The sequence below is a fragment of the Lygodium microphyllum genome, chromosome 10 (assembly GCF_053477565.2).
Source record: "Lygodium microphyllum isolate KBCC chromosome 10, Lygodium_microphyllum_v1.1.10, whole genome shotgun sequence".
Lineage (NCBI taxonomy): Eukaryota > Viridiplantae > Streptophyta > Polypodiopsida > Schizaeales > Lygodiaceae > Lygodium > Lygodium microphyllum.
The window spans coordinates 153,407,296-153,429,445 of record NC_141144.1 but is presented as its reverse complement, the minus strand read 5'-3'; the positions used below and the strand labels follow the sequence as shown (position 1 = coordinate 153,429,445).

General features: G+C 41.4%; 1 protein-coding gene across 2 annotated transcripts in view; it reads right to left on the bottom strand.

Moving 5' to 3' along the window:
• Positions 1-2,196: 2,196 nt before the first annotated feature.
• LOC148030697 (uncharacterized) overlaps positions 2,197-22,150 on the bottom strand; it is a 30,594-nt gene continuing 10,640 nt past the window's right edge. The window contains exons 4-9 of one of the 2 annotated variants that reach the window (XM_087687044.1): positions 3,383-3,508; positions 3,205-3,283; positions 3,023-3,115; positions 2,820-2,933; positions 2,671-2,730; positions 2,197-2,575 (exon numbers count right to left, since the gene is read on the bottom strand). In XM_087687044.1, coding sequence (XP_087543170.1) covers positions 2,680-2,730; positions 2,820-2,933; positions 3,023-3,115; positions 3,205-3,283; positions 3,383-3,508 — 463 coding nt within the window. In that variant the 3' untranslated portion in view covers positions 2,197-2,575; positions 2,671-2,679. The remainder of the gene's footprint in view (positions 2,576-2,670; positions 2,731-2,819; positions 2,934-3,022; positions 3,116-3,204; positions 3,284-3,382; positions 3,509-22,150) is intronic. The other variant, XM_087687045.1, reaches the window with a different exon arrangement.

Sequence of the window (22,150 nt, the reverse complement as noted above, 5' to 3'; positions counted from 1 at the left end):
TACAATGGCTATCTCTCACCTACCCTCGTGCACAATCCATCAACACAATGATTCACTTATAGAGAGCTTGCTAAGCCTTCCATTGAGCATGATGGTAACACATGGCAAACTCCATGATTCAAGTGAGTGCCCTTTAGTTCTCAACCCTCTACTCCTCGTGCATAAGAGAATCATGGATATGGCAAGAAAAAGTGCGAAGAGAAAATAAAACCTTCTCTCTCTCTCTCTCTCTCTCTCTCTCTCTCTCTCTCTCTCTCTCTCTCAATGAAAGCAAGTACACCATGTTTGCACACACATGAATAGCATGTCCTATTCTTTCTTATCCTTTATACATAAAAAGACTAGGATGAGGGTTTTCCCATCCCCCTTGGACATCATGCCTCTTTTGTGCCCTTTTTCAACCACTCATAGCCTTAAGTAAGCTATAATCTTTTCGAAAAAACAAATTGGACGTAAAAAGTTAGGTACTAAGTACAATTTGCACAGAAGGGGGCCCAACTCTCATAAAATAATGACACCAAGTGTTACAAAAAATAATTAGTCTCTCAAATTTATGTCAAAGTTTATACAGCCTAATTTTCTTATCTTGCTTGATCTTATTGTCTTTTTCTTGGTATCTTTTTCCTTGTTTCTTGCAGTCTTTCTATCAACAAGTTAATCCATCTAACTGAGTTATGAGATTTCTATTGAGTCAATCTTACTATACTTAGCATGTTCACACTATGGACTACTTGTGTTTTCATTTTCCTATCTTAAGTGCATTTTATATGTGGTGTGTGTCTTGTAAGAGCTTAAGATCCCTCTCTCCCCCCTATCCTTTTATGTATTAAAGCCTCATCTATGCAAGGAGCTCTAAGCCAACATAGGAATCGTGCACTACACATACACTTCATGTTTGTGTGTTAGCCTTAGCAATACACAATACATCATAGTCACCTAGCTTAGAAATCTTAAAATTGGCTATGATAAGCCCATAATTTCTTGTAGGCCCTTCCCTTCCTCACTAACATCTAGTGGGCTCACACTTTCTTAGGTTATTTCTTTGATATTCCTTTATGCATGGATTTACAACCTTGAGAGAATGTTGGACAATTCCTTTGGGACTAAGGACAATTGTAACATTTTAATATAATCTAACTTTTGCATGATTGTACTTAATATTGAATTTGCCCACACAACCACTACCCAAGAGGTTTGTGGTTCAATCATCATCTTTCGCACTCTTTTCTAGTTGATGCAAAGTTGCTTGAAAAGCATTGCACTCAAATTTATTAATTTTATACTTTGCTATAGAACGTTAATCTTGTTGATCATGTTTATGTTTTGTAGATGCATTTTTTAATATTGCATAAATTTTACAATCATTATATAAAAGTTTGTTAGTGTTATATACTTTACTCAAAGTGGCATTTGTTCACTTCTTTAAAAGCATTTTATTGTATTATGTACACTTTGCATATATTTACTAGTGCTATAATACTTTATAACTTATAAAAGTCATAATGCCAATGTTTAATACAATGGACAAGTGAATTGTACAATCAACATGATTCCTATAGTATAAAAATTTGGTTGGCAAATAACGGTAAGAGCATTTAGACGTTGTAATGATAATAACAATTGTGGTTTTTCAACAGCAAATAGAACATCTCACTACCCATCCATGTCATCGCATATCGAAGACCCTAGGGCGGTGGTTAGAAGATCAATTACTTCTCCACCGGAGGGTGGAGGGAAACAAGGATGATTAAGCTATGGCAAATCCTCGAATCCAAGAGGTGAAGAACGAGGCGAACAAATCATACAATCGAGCATAATTTGTAAACGCTCAAGGTGAGACTGCTTTTTATACCCGAGGGTGAAACAAAACCTATCGTTACACTACCATCGAATCTTTGCTTTGCCAAACCGATCTGAGTAGGATAAGAGAGCCAATAGTAGAACATCGAAGGATCGGAGCTTCGGAATTCACAGTGGAGATGCAGTTTGCCAGCTTGAGAGTACCAATGTGTTCTATCTAAAAGGCGATTGCAAGTTTATAATGCAAACAAGCCAAATTGAGCTTCCACAAGATGCTAAAATCATATGGAATCCTTTGTGATAGAACAGGATCGCCCAATGATCCTCTCTTCTCAACCACATCATCGTATGCTTACCTCGAAGTTCATACAAAAAGATGTATTGATAGGGCGGATGTGACTGGAATATAAAGAGAGATGTATATTGAGATTGGTCTTCCTTTCAACCACCTTAACAAGATAAACGAATGTGTTTGTTCTGCCAAAAGCATTTCATGGTGGATTCTTACATATAATAGCTCATACTCTTGCTTCCAAATTCACAAGAACCCAATCTACAGCTTTAAGCACTAGAAAGGAAAGCGTGTGCCTCCATGCACAGCTGTAAAGGCATGTAAGCAAGTACTCAGTTGTAAGAATCAAGCTCACTAATCCTGCTTCCTGTAGTAAACCGAACGCTTGGCTGTTAGCAGTACTGGGAAAGTTGGAACCCTGTACTTTGAATACCCGAAATTAGTAGACACCCAATGCTGTTTCTCCACGGCATGCCCTGGACACTACAAAAATCCAGCATGAATTATAAATGATGATAAGCTTAAAGATGAAGGCACTCTGCAAATGTCACCTAGATATTGTAAACTTAAGACCTCACCCATCATGTCTAGTAGCCAACTGATGCCCAGCCTTTCTTCTCCAATGCTAAGCGCAAGGCCTACACAAAGCATGGCGTTGAAGCTCAAAAGAGCCAACCAAGGATCTAATCAACTGACAAAGAGCAACTACATCAAGAGTTTACAATACCCGAATCCGCTTGCGGTTGATATCAAAGTCCGTCTTCCCAGTTCTTGAAGCTGATCGGTACTCTACTAAAGAACGATTTCCAGGAGGAAACCAGAACTCCGCATCATCAACAAACTGTAAATGCATGAAAATCACCTTGCTCAATATACCAGATGGCATTATTTTCTTCCACTTACAAGACAAGTAGCATAACCATTGCTTACTCCAAGGATTGGACTTTCATACTCAACATAGACATAATCCTCTTTTTGCTCCACTATCCGAGGAGTGAAATTGTCTGGCTTGGTTGATTTAATCTATCATCAGAGAACAGGATTAAGTACACCAAACCCCAAAACAACTTTTAGCAGGCATAAAGCATAAAACCTTTAGCAAGCACTAGTACCACATCAAGGAGTTCTTTCATAGCTTGCTCTCTTGACACAGGCTTTTTCTTTCCTCTGCCATCCTCTGGGTTGTAAGTCCTGTGCTGGCAACATCATGCATGATGAAGGCCTCCATATTTGCAAAAGTACTTGCATATTTTATGGAATCAAAGTTGAAAGAGTTTCTAGTTAGCATACCAAGGTGGAACATAATGGCTAGGATCATTAAGCTCTTCAGACGTTGAGATGCAGTTTGGCGTTGGGGGGCAAAGAGCTAAGGAAGGAGGATTTTTCTGCACCCCAAGATAATTAGGCCTTGTTCCACTGCCAAAAGCAGAACATTTCAAAGTAAGTTCTCCATTCCAAAGCAAACCCTTGTACTAACTTCTATTCAAAGTAAGTTCTCCATTCCAAAGCAAACCCTTGTACTAACTTCTCTCAGTTCAGTTCAGAACATTGGGCATCACTGTGTGACAGACATGTAATCCTTTTCATCACGCTTAATCTCTAACATAAAGAAAAAGGAAATAATCTAAACAGTAGACTGTAGAGACTCGGGGATCCTCTACTAAAGATACCTTAATCTCCGAAAACTCTTGAAGGACAACTTTTGGAATGAAATTCTCACAACAGATTCCTATAAGAAAGCCTTAGAACAGCTGCTCTCTGAAGAGAACAGTCTCCTGACAGCCTGCAAGGCTGAAAGTGATCTGCAAGGCAGCAGCAAATGACATAGCAGTTCACCTGCTGATACATGGGAATTCATTTGATGATGTGGCAGTTTTGCCTGATGATGTGGCAGTCCTCAATGATGACATGGCAGCTTGTAGTGATGTTACGCCAGCCTAAGTGATGCCATGGCACTAGGCAGCCTGCATGAAGGAAAACTAAATGCACAAGACTCACCACAATCGACTCACAAGAATGGAGAAAGAAATGAATATGTACCATGTGTTAAGCTAAACAAGGTCCAGTTAGACCTCAATTAACTCTTTAAAACAGCCCCAAAACTCAAAATTACCAAAGTTTTTGTGTCCCATAAGCCAACACCCAAACTTTTGGGAGGATCCACATCTATAAATAGGAGGCTGCCAAGCCACTCAGTAGAACGTATTTTGCAGATTATTCCACCACTTGGTGCCCTCTTCACTGCTGTCTACACCCCTCATCTGCTGGCGGATACCTCAGTTCGTGATGTGGTCCATCAGCAAGGCACCCTGTCCACACTGCTGTGTTCGCTGATCTTGGCCTGCTTCAGCTTGTTCGGAGCATCCTTCAGCCTGTGGCAACTGCAGCCGAGGCTGCATTTACTGCTCAGCCCCTACCATACAATGCTAACATCGTCAGATTTTCTATCACCTTATCTACAGCATCCTGCATTCGCTGCCTACATCTGCTGCCTTGCTTCTATCATAAGTGGTTGCAGCAATGGAAGCGTAGAAGACTGCTGTAATAGACTGTCCAACATGAGAGAAAAGAGAAAATAGAAGAAAACAAAAGAACACCACAAAGGGAGAACTCAAAGATATGCTCAGGAAATGGAATCCATATACCAAACACGAGACAATTGCATACAACAGTGAGTCACTAGTTATTGCATGGACACTAGTACTAGCTTCATCTCTCCAACAAGGCCTACAATGGAATCTCCAGATGATGAATGACTGTGGAGGAGGGAGCCAAATAAATAGGCCAAAAATATGCCATACAGATGATCAGGTTAGCCAGCAATAAACACCTAAATCCACATAGAAATGACCCATAAAAAATACCTAAAAACATCTATAAATCATATGCCCAAACTCACTCATGAGCTAACTAGACTCCTAACACCCTCTCTCAAATCATGGGTGATCTAATACAATAAAATGATACAATGATAATGACTCATCATAGTCCAAGCAACAAAGACCATCAGAATAGGACAATGGATACCCAAGCAATGGGTGATCGAGCCACCACCAAGACACCTCAAAGATAACCTGATGTCGATGTCGATTGTACCAAAGTCTGAAAATAGAGAAGAAGCATAACAGCTCTTTATGTTTGTCAATCATGCCTCATAGTAGCATCCATGACCATCCTGTCAAAAATACCTATAAGCATACGTGACAATGGATTTGCTGCCTTCGTCTAGACAACCAAATTGTCCCCTCATGTTAGCTCAAACTAGGAGCCAATCCCGCCCTCTGTCGAGAAACGGCCCATTATGAACATGGATGTCAATCCTAGCTCCATGATTTCAAAACCTCCTAGAATTCAATCGATGCATCAAGAAAGTCCCTCTTTGGAATCTGTGCACCAATATACCTGTATAGATGAGATACACCTACCCTATCTCACCAACATCTCACACTTCCTCTCTAGCACTGAAGAGTCGTGAGGGATGACCACATCAGTTGTACTAAAAAGCAATGGAAAAAGGGGATGCCAAGCCCTTTCCTTGATTTGAAGAAGATGATCCCTTTCACGCCTTGACCTTGGCCTTGGTCAAAGGATCCGACTCGAAGTCAAAGAAGAAGGGTGACTCGACAAAGGAGCTTGTATCCTGCTTCTTCTTCATCGTCTTCTTCTTCTCCTTCTTCTTCCTTGAAGCTGCTAACTCTTTGCAATCCTTGCGCAAATGTCCCCTCTTACCAAAGTGATAGCATTGGGCCTTTGATTTCTTCTCGTCATCCCTCTCAAAAGCTACAAATGCCTCATTGGAGTCACCATACTGAGATGGAAGCCTCCCTTGTGACCCCAAAGATGCCTCGTACTCAAGGAGCATTGAGGACATATGTATAAAGCTCACTTGCATCAATGATGTCTAGGCTCGCAAAGCATTGGCTACTCCAAACTCCGGAGGGAGCTTGAAAAGCAATCCCCACAAGATGGGTCTCTAGAAGGGTAGATTGCATATGAGGAAGTTGATCCTATGTAACATGAAGTAAGAATGACTTAATAGTATCCTTAGGCTTAAACTTCATTTGCTGGAGCTCGCCATAGAGGGTAACTACACACATAGTCGAGGGAGCCTTGTACAACATCTAAAGCTTCACCCATATCGCTAAAGCTATCCAACAAGAGGTGACTATCAAAAGAACCTCTTTAGATATAAAGCAAAAGGAGAGCAGAACATGCACAAGCATCATCGAAATCCCATGTAAGCACAGCTTCTTCATGGTTGTCCTGGTCCCAATCAACAAGAAGAGGAGTGGGAGGGCTATACAAGTGATCACGTCGACCAGCATTTAATGCCAATCAGCAAGCAATAAATGCCTAAATAACCATAGAAATGACCAATATAAAATACCTAAAAACATCTATAAATCACATGCCAAACTCACCCATGAGCTAACAAGACTGCTAACAACTTCTATACTACCTCTAGAAGCTGCTGCCTACCTCAGAACTGTTGCGCACTCATCAAATCAATCAACATCAGGTTCAAACATGCGTTTTTGCGACAGCGCAAGCTGCACTACTTTTTCTTGTCATTTAAAATATGGTACACTCTATAGTTCATCTCTGCCCTGGTCCATTCTGTGAGACACGAGGCTCAAGGTTTCATATTCACTCTTGCATAATGTGTTTACACCATTCATTCTTCTTTTACTCTAAATTTCTCTTCACCTTTGAGTCCTAATGTTCTATCATTGTGTTTAATCGTACACTTCGTGTTTATCTTCTGAGCTCAAGTATTTATTCACACCGTGTGGTGTCAACTACCCTCTCAACTAAATGAAGTATTATTAACTATAGCATAACTCAAAAGTTGAGTGACATAAACAAAAAGAGATGACAATTCAAAGTGCATTGAAGGTGAAATATTGGGCACTCTAGACACAAAAAATAGCTATGCCCAAACTCTCCTTGAATCTCCTCCTAAAAGATCAACAATTGCTCCTCCAAAATCTCGACTGCCGAGCTCGACTGTGTCTAGAACCTACAAAGATATGGTCAAAACATAAGCCTTGCAAAATTAAGGTAGCCCCAAATGAAACTAGGATGGTCCCTCAAGGACCTCAAACATAGTTGCCAAGGTTTTCTGAAATGCAAGGCATGAAATGCATTTCATAGGTTTCATACAAGTTTTGTAAAATGTTAAAAACAGGTTTCATTTGTTGAGATGAAAAAAAGTATAAATGTTTTATATACATATACTATATTATCCATGCGACGAAGAGAACACAGATTGACATTATTCATTATTCTATGCAAATGAACATTCAACATATCATCAATATTTGCATGCATCATGGTCAACTATCTATGCCCAGCATCAACTTTGGTTGTAAAACAAGTCATCAATATATGCAATCATCATGGATAAAAACTCAAAACAAAACTCTGGCAACCAGTGCCAATACCCATGTCAACGTGTTAAATAAATCGATGATAAATGATGATTACAAAAGTCCCGAGACATTTAGGATATGGCATTTGTGAAAGTTTAAAATAGGTGTTTTATATATTTATGAAATGACTAGGTATGAAATGAGTTTCCTAACCTTGGCAACTATGACCTTGAAGTAGATTGGCTCCTATAAAAACTTGGATGCCCTCCAAGTAATGACCCCTTTGGGCATTGGAATCTATCCTTGTGAGACCGAAATATCCAACAAACTTCTCTATAGAGTCCTACAAATCTATAATATATCCCTTAAATATCCCCTCTAAGTGGACTCTTCCATGATAACAATGAAAAGAAATATCTCATGCATGGGTAAGAAAAATTCTCAATAACATCTTCTTTTATCATGTCAAGAATAGAAGTGACCTCACCAATAAAGCAATCTCTAGATTCTCATCCAATGAACCAATCTCTACATTTGTTAATCCTAAACCACAATGTCAACAAGATAAAAGATAAGGAAGCAACCAAAGCTCATCAAAGGTAGTCAAAACTATGTCAAAAGGAGTCAACAAAGGCCACCCGCCAAAGAAGAAAGCAACCTAGAGTCAAAAATAGTAGTTTCTAAAAATAGCAATGGCTCAAAATGATAGCCTACTATATATGATGGTGGGTGTTCTAAAGCTAGGAAGTGAAGAAGGAGACTTAGGCCTGTGAAGATATGCTAGGGTTTGGACTAAGATAACAAAAAAATGTATGGCCACAACTCAAACACAATAGCTTAGACAAGAATGAAAATGAAACTAACTGACTAATGTTGATGAGAACTTGTGAGCATACATAATGCTCAAAGTTAAGAGCAATTCAACAATCGATGACTCTCATCAAATTGGATTGAGGAAGAAGTCGAGAATGAGAATGTATATGTATTCCCTTTCAGCAAATCTTGTGGCATGAGCCCACATAATGCATGTGGACCAACTCCAATGGATTTTAAGCCCTACAAAACGCATTGTTAGGGATGGAATCTTACTATAACTTCCCTTTGACACAAGATATACAAGGTATCTAACTCATCCTAGCTGCTATTAAGCCACGAACCATTTATCACGAGCCACCTTCTAAAGTACTTGTGGTAAGGTGACAAAATTGAGCGTGCCACAACTCAATCTAGGAAAAAGAAGAGAGGAGATAATGGAAAAGAGCCACTATGTTTTTAAATTTGCATCCATGATACAACATTGCATGTGTCTAGCCACCTCAAATCCTAAGAGTCAACATCAAACCCCAATAGCAACCCCAAGCTACAAATCTTCCTTGCCGACAACGGGTGGAAGCCAAGACCTAGCCTATAAAGCACTATTGATGTGCACCACCATGTCCATTTGGGATGATCTAAATCTCTCACATGCCACGAACGGGTACTGAGAATCTATCATTGATGAAGATGTTAGTAGTCACATATGTCATGCACTCTCATCTCCTACCTATGAGCTTCAATCTATGTCAAACAGGGACATTAGGAGCTCTGACATTCAATTGGGATGATCTAAATCTCTCACATGCCGCGAACGGGTACTGAGAATCTATCATTGATGAAGATGTTAGTAGTCACATATGTCATGCACTCTCATCTCCTACCTATGAGCTTCAATCTATGTCAAACAGGGACATTAGGAGCTCTGACATTCAATTGTCATATGTTTTTACGGAAGAGACAACTCTTTCTAGAGCATGAGTTATAGTGCATTTCTTTTTCAATCTATTTTAAGTGTATTCACATTGGCTAAGGTTTATTTCCAACCTTGCATTTCTTTTTCAATGATTGGAGGGTATATTCACATCTATTTTTTGTGACCATCAGCTCATACCATAGGCAACTACATTTTCTCCATTATTTTATAAAGTTGGCTAGACTTTTAGCACTCCTACACAGCAATTGACCAATTTTTGGGTTATTTGGCTATACATAGTCTACCCTCTCAATTGGTTGATCATTCATCTTTGTAGATTTTAGCACACTCTGACGTACAAGGTCTCGTCTCCATCTTCAAATCCAACCATCTGTCATCAGCCTGATCCAGTACCCTCACTAATGCCTTGGGCTGCATGCAAGCATTGATCAGTCCTCATTGTATTCAAACTTCTTTTCAGAATTTTGTAGGGACCGATTAGGCACGGAGATCGAGGCAGACAGCCGTTACGCGCGTGAGAGACAAAGAGTGTGAGAGAGCAGAGTAGAGAGTGAGCACGTTTTCAGGTACAATGATGAGTGTACCTTTCGGTTTTTAGATAGATATATATGTGTAAGTACAAATGCTAAGGGTGTGTTCACACCCGAGCACATTTAAAAGGCACGAGGCCTTTATTCCTAACAACCTCCCACCTAAAGGCAATGTGCCTTAAGAGGAGAAAAGACTCAGCTAAGTCTTGGTATGTACAAAGCTGAAGTACATATATCTATCCAACTCCCATCATCTGTCGGCAATGAGCAAACCGCTCTGCTGGAAGACCCTTCGTGAGAAGGTTTGCAAGGTTATTATCCGTATGCACTTTGGCAAGCTCAATGCTCTTGCTGTCAAGTACATCTCTAATGAAGTGGTACTTCACTTGTATGTGCTTTGTCTTTGCATGAAAGACAGGATTCCGTGCTAGCATGATAGCACTTTGACTATCACAATGGAGAACATGTAACTCTGTGATGCCGAGCTCTCCCACCAGACGTGAAAGCCATAAAGCCTCCTTGCATGCCTTAGTGGCAGCCACATATTCTGCCTCTGTAGTAGACAATGCAACACACTTTTGTAGCCTGGAGATCCAAGAGACTGCTCCTCCTATGAATGTAAACACATACCCAGAAGTGGACTTCCTGCAGTCCGCATGACTAGCATAGTCTGCATCCGTAAAGCCAACAACAAATGCCTTCTGCTTTCCAAAGCAGATGCACAATTCCTATGTGCCTTTGAGGTATCTCATAATACCTTTCACTGCATCCCAATGCTTCTTGCCAGGGGTTTCCATATATCTGCTAACCACTCCCACTGCAAAGACAATGTCAAGACGTGTAGCAACCATGGCATACATCAAACTACCAACAACTGAAGCATATGGTATCTTGGCCATTTCAGCCTTCTCATCATCAGATGTAGGGCTGTCCTCTGCACTGAGTTTCACATATGGAGGCAATGGAACCCTAATTGTTTTCCCCCCCTCCATATTGAAACGCTGCAAAACTTTGGAGATATACTCCTGTTGAGATAGATAGAGTAAGCCTTTCGATCTATTTCTGAGTATTCGCATGCCAAGAATGTGATTTGCATCACCCAGATCCTTCATGTCAAAGCTGCCATAAAAAAATTGCTTCAATGAATCCAAGGCATGAGTATCCCTGCCAGCAATTAGCATGTCATCAACATACAAAACCAAGATAATCATGCTGCCATCTTCTGCCTTCTTGGTGTACTAGCAGTGATACACTTGACCTCTATGAAAGCCTTGGGATTGCATGAATGTATCAAACTTATGACACTATTCTCTTGGTGATTGTTTCAGCCCATACAAACTCCTTTTGAGTTTACATACCATTTTTTATTTCCCTTGTTCAACAAACCCTTCAAGATTCTGCATATATAAGTCTTCATATAGATCACCATGTAAAAACGTAGTCTTTACATCCATTTGTATGAGCTCCATATCCTCAACTGCAACCAAGCCCAAAATGGTTCTCAATGTAGTCATATTGACTACAAGAGAGAAAATCTCATCAAAGTCAATTCCATGCTCCTACTTATACCCCTTTGCAACCAATCTTACTTTGTACTTTGGTGAGGAACCAGAAGTGACCTTCATCTTGTAAACCCATTTGCATGGAAGGGTTTTCTGCCCTTTAGGCAACTGCACCAAGTTCCAAGTGCCATTTTTTTCAAGAGATTCCATCTCTGACAGCATGTCTTAATATCATTTCTTGCTGTCATGTCTATCCATTGCTTTCTTGAAGCAAGACGGTTCACCACAGTCTGTTAGCATGACATACTCAACCACATTAATTACACCAGGAACAAACCTGTCATGTTGTCTAGTAGCCCTAGACGATCTCCTAGCCCAATGGTCATTGTTTACTGGCTGTTCCTACAAATTTCCATTTTCAGCATATTGTCCTGGCATTTCAGCCTGCAAATCAGTATTAACAGCTTACTGTCCTGGCTGTTCCCGCATAAGTAATGGCTCATTTTCATGGGCAATAGCTAGCTGATCATTTCCAGCATCATTTCTTGCATTTATAGGTTCATTTACAGCAGGTATTTGCTGCTGTACAGCGGGCACATTTTGATGTCCAAAAGGTATTTCTTCTCGGAATACAACCCTACGGACCTCCTCAGTCTTTTCGGGCTGTTTGTGCATGCGATCTTCCCGGAAGATAACATCATTGCTACATACTACTTTCCTTTTCTCGGGATCCCACAATCTATAACCCATTTCACCCTCGTCACCATATCCTAGGAAAATGCATTAACAGGACTTTGGCTCAAGTTTGATGCGTTTTTCTTTACGAATGTGCACAAAAGTCTCATAGCCAAACACTTTCAGATGAGCATATGAAGACGGCTTGCCCGACCACGCTTCTTGGGGAACTCCCCCCCCCCCCCCAAAGACCTGTTTGGAGACCGATTAATTAAGTGAACGGCTGTCATAACAGCCTCTGCCCAAAAACCATGGGGTAATGCAGCATGAGATAGCATCATACGGACCTTATCCTGTATGGTCCGATTCATACGCTCCACAACTCCATTTTGGGGCGGATTATGAGGGACAATGAGCTCCCTCTTTATCCCTTTACTGTCACAAAATGCCTCAAAAGCCTTGGACACATATTCCCCACCATTGTCAGAGCGAAGACACTTAAGTGTCTTGTATGTCTGATTTTCAGCCAATGCCAAGAATTTTTTAAACTTATTAAGCACTTCATCCTTGCTACGAATGGGATAGACCCATACCTTGCGTGTAGCATCATCGACAAAGGTGACAAAATATTTCTTTCCCCCTAAAGATAATCCTGGCATTTAACATATATCCGAATGTACTAACTCTAGAGGAGAAGATTTCAAAGAAAGAGACTTTTTGTGAGACGTCTGTGCATGTTTGCCATAAATGCAATGATCACAATACTCAAAATCATCACAACGAAGACAAGGCAAGTAACTCAAACGAGAAAGCACTTTCATTCATGTTTGACTCATGTGTCCTAACCGGCCATGCCACAAAGAAACGCTTGGCTGCTTGGTTATGGCAACAACATGGTCACGCACACTAGATATATGAAGTGGATACAAAGTATCACTCTTGCAACCTCTGGCAATAACCCTAGATCCCTTACAGATCTTTCATTTTCCATCACCAAAGGTAGCATGAAAGCCATCATCATCTAGCTGCCCTGTGCTAATCAAGCTCTTATTGAGCTAAGGTATATGCCGTACATGCTGAAGTGTAAAGACAGAGCCATGCTGAAACTGTAACTGCACATTGCCAATACCTGCAATCTCACATGCATAGTTGTCCCCAAGATGGACAACACCATGTCGACCCCCTGTATAGGCGAAAAAACACTCACGATGAGGGGTGATATAAAAGGAAGCACCTAAATCAAGAATCCAGGTATGCATGACATCATCTGTATCTGCAAGTAAAGCATGTGCACCAAAGTGTGAAGAGACAAAGAGTACATCACTCCCACTATCACTGTCATGAGTGACTACATTCACCTCTTCAATTTTTACACTGCTCTTCTTAGGTTAACTGTCATTCTTCTCTTCCTTGCTATCATCTGTCTTCTTGCCTTTTCCTTTCTCTTTCTTCCATTTGTAGCAGTCATGTTTAAAGCGACCCTTCTTTCCACAATGATGGCATTCAACATCTTTGCCACGTGATTTACTACGTCCCTTGCCATCGTATTTGCCCTTTTGCTATGACTGCCCCTAGAATGCAAAGCACTGAAAGACTTGCTGGATGCATTGTTCTGCCGATTCATCTCTTCCATAAGTAGAGCACTCTCTACATCAGCATACAACAGGATTACATTAGAATTGCTCATAGCAGTCCTAAATGTATCCCAACTCTTTGGTAGAGTGCAAAGCAAAAAAGTAGCCTTAAATTCCTCATCAATCATGAACTTCAAGGCAACCAGCTAGCTGAAAATGGAGTTAAACTTACTCAAGTGAGTAGACATTGCTGTACCCTCTTTCATACACAAATCCATAAGCTTTTTCAGCCAATACACTTTGCTTGCAGCACTCTTCTGTGCATATAGTTCTTCCAGTCTAGTCCATATAGCATATGCAAAATCCAAACCTTCAATGTTGAAGAGCAAGGCATCAGAAATCGATAGCTCTATGGTTGAGCATGCAAGCTCATTCAACTCATCCCAATAGTCCTGATCCATGTCCGAGGCTTTGCCCCTTTGGTTTTGATTGGCTTTGCCTGCTTCTTTTGTAACAAGATATTGTAGCACTGCTTTTGCGAAACTGCAAAATTATATGAGCCTTCAAGCTTCTTTATGTGCATCAGATTACTGCTGTCATTGCTGCCAACAATGATTTTCAGCCCAAATGTGACCAAAAAACCAGCAAATGCAGGCCCAAACTGTCACCCAAGTGACCAAGGTACAAACAAGTACCAATCAGCAATAAATGACCACGCAGAAGTACAGATTTCAGATCTGTAATTAAATTTTTAGGAGCACCAAACCATGTGCTATAGCATTATCCAACTGATTACAGCTGTTCCAAGGGCATATGCACCACATTACATGAGAAATCCCAAAATTTCAGCTGCAATTTCTGTTGTACATGTACCCACGAGCATAAAATTTGACATGAATGGTCAAAAGTCCCAAAATTTTGTGCTCAAAGCATCAAACACGCATCTGCATTTCCTCTGTCATGCATAGGACAGTCCAATTTTGCCAAAATAGAGCAATTTCAGCAAAACCCCCAAATTTTACGAAGTGTCGATGTCAAAATTGCGTGGAATTCAACCTGCATGTACATAAAATGACCAAATGCTGCACAATTTTTGCCCAAACTGCAAAAGCCCCAGATTGCACGGGTCCAATGTGCCTCAATGTCAAGAAATTGGATTAATTTCAGCCCAATTTGTGCAAAAGCCCCAAATCTCGAGGACAAAATGTCACAAATTCCTACAATTTCCAAGACAGATATCACTGTTGCATCTTGCTCGCACCAAATCTGGACAAATCCCCAAATTTTCCAAGTCCTGCGTGCACTAATTTTAGTGAAATTGAAAGAATTTCACTAAAATGTGAAAAGCCCCAAAATTCCCGGGTAAATCGACTTTACAATTTCTGAGTGAGATTGTCCAATTCTACGTTGAGATCCCCAAATTCGAGAAAAGCCCCAAATTTCTGGGCCAATTTTGCATAGATCTGAGATTTTCTGCTTGCATGCACGAACCTTGGTTAGAGAAAGAGGATTTTCAACAAATTTTGAAGAAGAAGAGAGAAAAAAAAAATATGACAAGTCCATTGGCCTGTTAGACATGCGTCGTGAGCCCCGCCAGTCATGCGTCGTGAGCCCCACTGGTCGCGTATGTCGTCTGGCGACTGGTCGTGACTGCTGCCCGTCACGTCTGTTGTGTGTCCCGTCAACTGCTGCGTGGCCTAGTGACTGCTGCGAGGCCTGGCGACGACTGCCGCTCACGTCAAATGCTGCCTGTTGTGACCTGTCCGCTGCCTGTCGTGGCCTGTCTGTCGACTCTCCTGCTCGCCTTTGACCACCCACGATGCTTGCAGCTCACAACTTGCTCGTCTATCCTGTTCCAACTCCGAGAGGCACGAACACCTCAACCACAGCTCTAATACTAGTTTGTAGGGACTGATTAGGCACGGAGATCGAGGCAGACAATCGTTATGAGTAGTGAGAGAGAGAGAGAGAGAGTACGAGAGAGCAAAGTAGAGAGTGAGCACGTTTTTAGGAACAATGACGAGTGTACCTTTAGGTTTTTAGATAGATATATATGTGTAAGTACAAGTGCTAAGGGTGTGTTCACACCCGAGCACATTTAAAAGGCACAAGGCCTTTATTCCCAACAAATTTAATGCAGATTTTCTTCTTCCATTGTAATCTTTCTCTTCCCTTCTCTCTCTGTGCTTGTGTTTCCTCTTCTATTTCGCCCTCTCACATGGTATCATTGCCAAAGCCCCTCCCTGTTGACATCACCTACTACTGCCCATTGGTTGGATGCTATCACCTACCTATAGAGCTTGCCAAGGTGGCTGAAAATGGCCAAAAACAATGGTGACTGCAGCAACAACACTCTCTCCTCTATCTCCAACCTCCATAAGCCTCTCAATGGCTATAATGATCCTCAACCAACCCCAAAACAATTCTCACCCAGTTTGCATGGGAAGATTTACCAAGTGGCAGCCTTCTAATCCCGTTTTCCACCATTATCCAACTTATTAACTTAAATTTCAGAATATTAATTCTAAAAATTAAATTCTTGCACATGAAAATAATTCCATCATCCAATAATTAAATTAGCTAGGCTAATTTGTCTCCCAAGTATCCTAAGCAATTATTAGTTCCTAGACCGACATTAATTAATTAATTGATTAATGCCTAGTCTTTCATGTCAACACTAACATTAATGGCCAATAAATTGATTTATGTCAAAATCTAACGTTAGGTATCAGATTGTACCCATCAAGCATGACTTATTACAACCTCTTCCTTTGGCATCAGAACTAATATCTCGGGGTCCTAGGTCCCACATTGTGAAATAGCTAACCTACACCTCACAAGTGCGAGTTACATTTGCACATTTGATTAACTGTTAATCAAATGCTAAGCAAAGCATTGAAATTTCACATCCTAGTGGCAAGATTCAACTCCCACATTCCTATGTTGCAATAGTGGTGATAATTACTCCAATGACAAATAACAATATATATTTGTCTCGATGATGGTGGAGGCATGAGACATCAAGTGTTAGTTCACCTATGCTCACGATAGCTCAAATGATAGGTAAGCAACTAGCTCGAATACCACATCAACACAAGTGGGGTAATCAAGTACACAAACTAAATGAACTTGAATAACAAATGAATGCTCGGCTCTACATAATAACAAAGGAAAATGTACATTGAAGATGAAAATAAAGCAACACATACAATGAAGCTCTACTAAGATGTAAGATACAATATTACATAGTACAAGTAGTAGTGACGATACCAACTGTTGTAGCGCTCAAAGCAAGGGGCAGTAGTAAGGCCACATAGGGATCACAGGTACTCAAAGAGGTAATACAAGTTGTGTGGTGCAAAGGGTATAGTTGGATGACGCCAAGGACAACAAGGATAGAGTGTACATTACTCGTACAGATCCTAAATGTGAGCAATACCAGCACTATATTGATACCAAACTGCAAGAAAATATTTGTGTTTGTTTCTAGTGTGTTGGCTCTAGCCAACATCATGAGCAAGAAGAGCTACATTTTGGGTGTAGACCATAGTTATGCGAAAACTTGAAATGGCACTTAAGCAAGGGCGAAACGTCAAACAAGGTCAAAGTCTCCTAAAACGTGTTTCGTAGACCAAAAAGCTTCACAAACAGCGCCACGTGGCATTTCAAGCCAAACCTGAAACGGTTTGAGGACATAAAAAGTCTACATGGAATAGGATACAATGTTTATGGTCAAAAGTTGAAAGTTTGGAGCCTTTTAAGAAAACATAATGTATTTTGGGCCACAAATGTGTTGTAATGAGTGTTGATCAAGTGAAATCGGATCAGCCATTTCAATACAATCCATGACAAGCAAAAAGGGATCCGCCCTTTCAATCATGACCTTTTGTAAAAGAAAAATTTTTATTTTTCAACATGTGAACATTAAAAGTGAACAACTAAAATGAGGATTGTGGCCATGATTTGGTTCCAACTATGGTCTGCCAATCAATACCAACACTTATGACCATCAATTATGAACAAGAGAGAATCTGATCTCTCTCTCTCTCTCTCTCTCTCTCTCTCTCTCTCTCTCTCTCTCTCTCTCTCTCTCTCCATAAAAGGTAATTGTATTAATTACAAAAAGGTACAAGTTTACATGATTACAAGATACACGATGGCTCTAAGCGATCGTGTGTAAATCTCTCTCTCTCTAAAGCACTAGACTACAAAAGAGTTACAAAAAGTCATGGCAACGATGCAGAGGAAATTGCCCTATGCCAGGGAAGTAAGTCCTCCCGCGGGAGTAAATCAAAGTGTCAAATAAGATCTATCTGCCAATGCAAGAGGCCTTTAAGCCTAGTAATATGTCCTTGAACATTATAGGCTGAATCAAAAAGAAAAGCATTCCGAATGGTCCAATTGTGCCAACAGCCCAGTATCTAAGAAAGTGAAACAATATCTTCATATGCGACTACGCTGATGTGGGGTATTTGGGCCGCGCAAAGACCCAGTCCAAAGGGCTTAGCGAGAAACCAACCATTGCTCGCCAAACTGCCGACAAGAGTGACCAAATTTTCTTAGCAAGAGGGCAAGAAATGAATCGATGACGGGCCGATTCCACACTGGTGGTGCAAAAGAAACAATTGCCGTTGGAGATTCGACGCTTGGAAAGGACTGAAGCAAGAGGAAGGCCACCGATCATCACCTTCCATAGAAAGACCTTGCATTTGAAAGGTGTCTTGTTCATCCAACCCTCCATCACAGTTGCCTTCCACCATGACCGAGATTTACACAATCCCCATACAGTATTGGCTTTAGTAACCAGCCATTGATGATCTTTAGTTAGAAGATGATACACCTGGTTAGCTCAGGCCTTTTCCAAATTCAGGCGGCCTGCAAAGTCCCAGTCCTGCCAGGGACGATCCATAGCAAGGGTAGGAAAGGGTTGTCTGCTCTGGAGCACCATCAAAATCTGTCCCCATAAATCACGATATCCACGAGGGATCCTGAAAAGCCTTCTGGCTGTACGAAACGATACAAACACGTTGCGACTAGCAAGGGTGGCATCTGCAAAACTGAAGTCAAGCCCAAACGTGCCATACGATTAAATTTTGGTCTAAGCTCATGTTTGCCTTCCCAAGAAAGTAGTCGCGAGGCTGCCAACAGTTCCTGTTGAAAAGAGTTAGTGGCTAAGCGATCCTTGGCTGGATGCCATTGAGCCTTCTTGAGAACCAATTTCCAAGAACCTACCAAGTGAGCAAGCAGGGATGATGCAAGACTAGAAAACCGAGAGTCTGCATTAAGAACATGCCACCAAGAGCTTCGAATTTGAGTATTACCATGCACTAGTCCGTGATTCTCAAGAAAAAAACGGGCTATCAAGACCCACGGGTGATGATCCAAGCACATGGCACGAAAAAGAGACCAACGGAGTGCCAGCATATGAGTTTCGGCATCCAAAATAGCCCCACCACCCATGCGTTTAGGAGTGTATGCATGCGACCAAGAGATCCATGAAATACCTGCATGTAAGGAGTCTTCCATAACATGAAACGAATGCACTGAGTAAGAGCATTCAATGTAGTGGTAGTCCAAGGCAGCAATGGCAAGAAATATGTGAGGATTGGCAACATAATTGACTAAGCGACTTTGAGGCGAACATGGAAAGGCCAAGCCTGTGACTTCCAATACAAAAACTTAGCTGTCAATTTCTGTGAAATCCACTCTAGTAGTTGTTTCGGCCGAACATCAACACCCAAAGGGTACCCAAGATGCCTGACAATGGAACCACGAGGAACAACCATTCCCTGCCAGTCCAGTGACTACAAATCTGACTCCATGGAACTGAGAATGGCTGATTTCAAAGCATTGATATGAAGACCAAAAGCTTGACCAAAGAGAGTCCAAACATCTAATGCTTTGTGAAGATTATCCTTATCCGCACGCAAAATCATAAAGCTGTCATCAGCCAAGGATTGAGTAATAAAGTGCTATCCAAAAAGAAGAGACAATCCAGCCAACTGAGTAGAAGCTGCCATCTGAGATAACATCGAGAGAACCGGATGAGTCGCAAGGGCAAAAAAGAGAGGACTCAAAGGGCAACCCTGTCTCATAGAGCGTGCAAGGACAAAAGGCTCGGTGACACCACCATTCAGCATAACTCGCGAAGACGCCGCAACACTAATGATGTAAATCAAACAAGCCATCCGAGTACCAAAGCCCATAGTAGACATAAGGTCTGCAATGAAGAACCAGTCCAACTAATCAAAAGCCTTTTCCAGGTCCAATTGAATCAATACCACCTCCTAATTAGAGTGCCTTGCATAGTCAATAGCCAGTTGTACATTCAAGACATTATGAAAAATGTTTCGGCCCTTAATGAAACCATATTGAAGAGGATGTATAATGGCAGGGAGATGCTTATGAAGCCGATTCGCCATTACTTTGGAAAAGATTTTGTACATTGAACCCATCAAAGAAATTGGTCGCCAATGTGTCAACATAGACAGCGACGGAAGTTTTGGAAGCAGTTTGATAAGTCCTTCTTTCCATGAGGAAGGCATAAACCCCGTGTCACAAACCTGCTGAAACATAGCCGTCAATGGTTTCACTAGACTTGTAGCAAAAACCTCAAAGAATTCATTGGTGAGACCATCCCAACCGGGACTTTTATCCTTGGGCAAGTGTAACAAGACATCCATAATCTCTGTCTCACAAATATCGTCTCCAAAGTAGTTTGCATGTCCTGTGGAACCTGATTGCGAACCAAATCATAGAAAACTAAGCGAGCATGAGTAGTTTGGTCCGAAGGTGGAGGAGTAGAACCAAGAAGGTCTAGAAAATAATTCCTACACATATTCACAATAGTCTGAGGATCAGTGACCATTTGACCTTCTGCATCCTGGAGTCTAGTCATATTCTCTCGAGCGGGAGATGCATGAAGAGCACAAAAGAACTTATGAGTCTGACAAGCACTATCTTGCAAATTCTCTGTCAAATTTTGCAATTTGGCCTGTTGATAAGATTTCAACTGAAACTATTTAAGAAGATCAACCAAACGCATAGCCAATGGCAGCAGAAATACATCATCTGGAGTCTCCATCAGTAGAGAACGAACCAAAACTAGTAATTCCTCCGCTGCGTGTCGACGTTGCTGACAAAGAGAGGCATGATGGATCCCATACTGCCATGCAACCCGCTGCACGTTAGAGAGCAATCGTTCAAAAGAAGCATTGCCCTCAGAAGGGAAATCCAATAAAAATCTATCAATCAATTGCTGTATATAACCCTGAAAGATGGAATGCTTCAAATAAGACGAGTTGAAACGCAAAGGGAGTCTATCCAGAAATTGCTTAAAAGGTTCAATGGGTTGAGCAAGCATTTCAAGCTGTAGAGGAAAATGGTCCGACAAGGCGTAGTGCTACAACACTTTCATTTCCAACATCTCAGGCAGAAAAGCATCATCCTGCATTATGTACATGCGGTCCAACCGTGACCATGTAGATGTATACTGCGCAGAATGAAACGTAAATCTTGTAGAAGAAGAGTGTAGCCATGACTAGAGATCTTGCTTAAGTACAGCAAGAGCAAAGGCATTCCACACACGGCTTTCCGGAGTATCCATCACCGAATGCTCTAATGTGGACTGCGAAGGATCAACACACATTAAAATCCCCCATCAAGAAACCACGTCTGCCAAGTGACAAGGAGGTCTGCAAAGTATTCCAAAGATCCCGGCCGGATGAAGGGTCATTTGGAGCATAGAGCCCAAGTAACCATAAGATCTCTCCTTCAAATAAAACTTCAATCACCACAAAACGACCATGTACATCATTCTTTATAAGAACAGGTTGATATTTCTCATGGACAATCATAAGCACACCAGAATAATGCATGGCATGGGTCCCTGCATAAAACAAGCGAAAGCCATGGCAATCCACAACTTTTCCTGCTTCGTTGTGACTCTTGTGCTCAATAGCACACAAGACATCCCACTGATTCTCATGCAATAAACTCCACATGGCATGCTGCTTATTGCGAGAGCAAATGCCTCTCACATTCCACGTGGCGATCTTCATGTATATTCAAAAAGAGGATCAGGAACAAGGCAACACTTGCCTCGATTTAACCTTCTCTGCTAGAATGTCAAGGACCCCCTCATCCAAAAAATCAGCCAACACGGCAAAAGAGTTCCGACGGGCAGATTTAGAGGTAGACGGTATGTCCACTGACTTGGGGATGGAACGGGGATAACGCCAATCCCATGGGTTAATCACATTACCTCTAGCATCAAAAGCCAACTTAGCAGGTGGGCCCTTCAGACCATCCGAATATACTTTCCTCATGGGCTGATTGTGAGGAACAGACGAAACCATAGCCTGAGAAGGGTGCCCTGACGACAACATGTCTTTCCTGCGCGTATAAATACGCAAGGAATCTTGTGAAGCATTAGGCACAGTATCTGCCATGCCAGCATCAAACCTTTTATCTTTTTTGGCACGTACATCCACCCAATCATTGTCACGAGAATCCAAGCCCAAAACATATTGTTTGCCTTTATCCAAAACTTTAGGGGGCTGGGTCGCATCTTGCGACGGAGCATCAAGCACCATATCTTCCCTGGGAGGCAAAACATGCTCCGCTTCTGAAGTCGGTTGCTTTGCTGGGCATTCG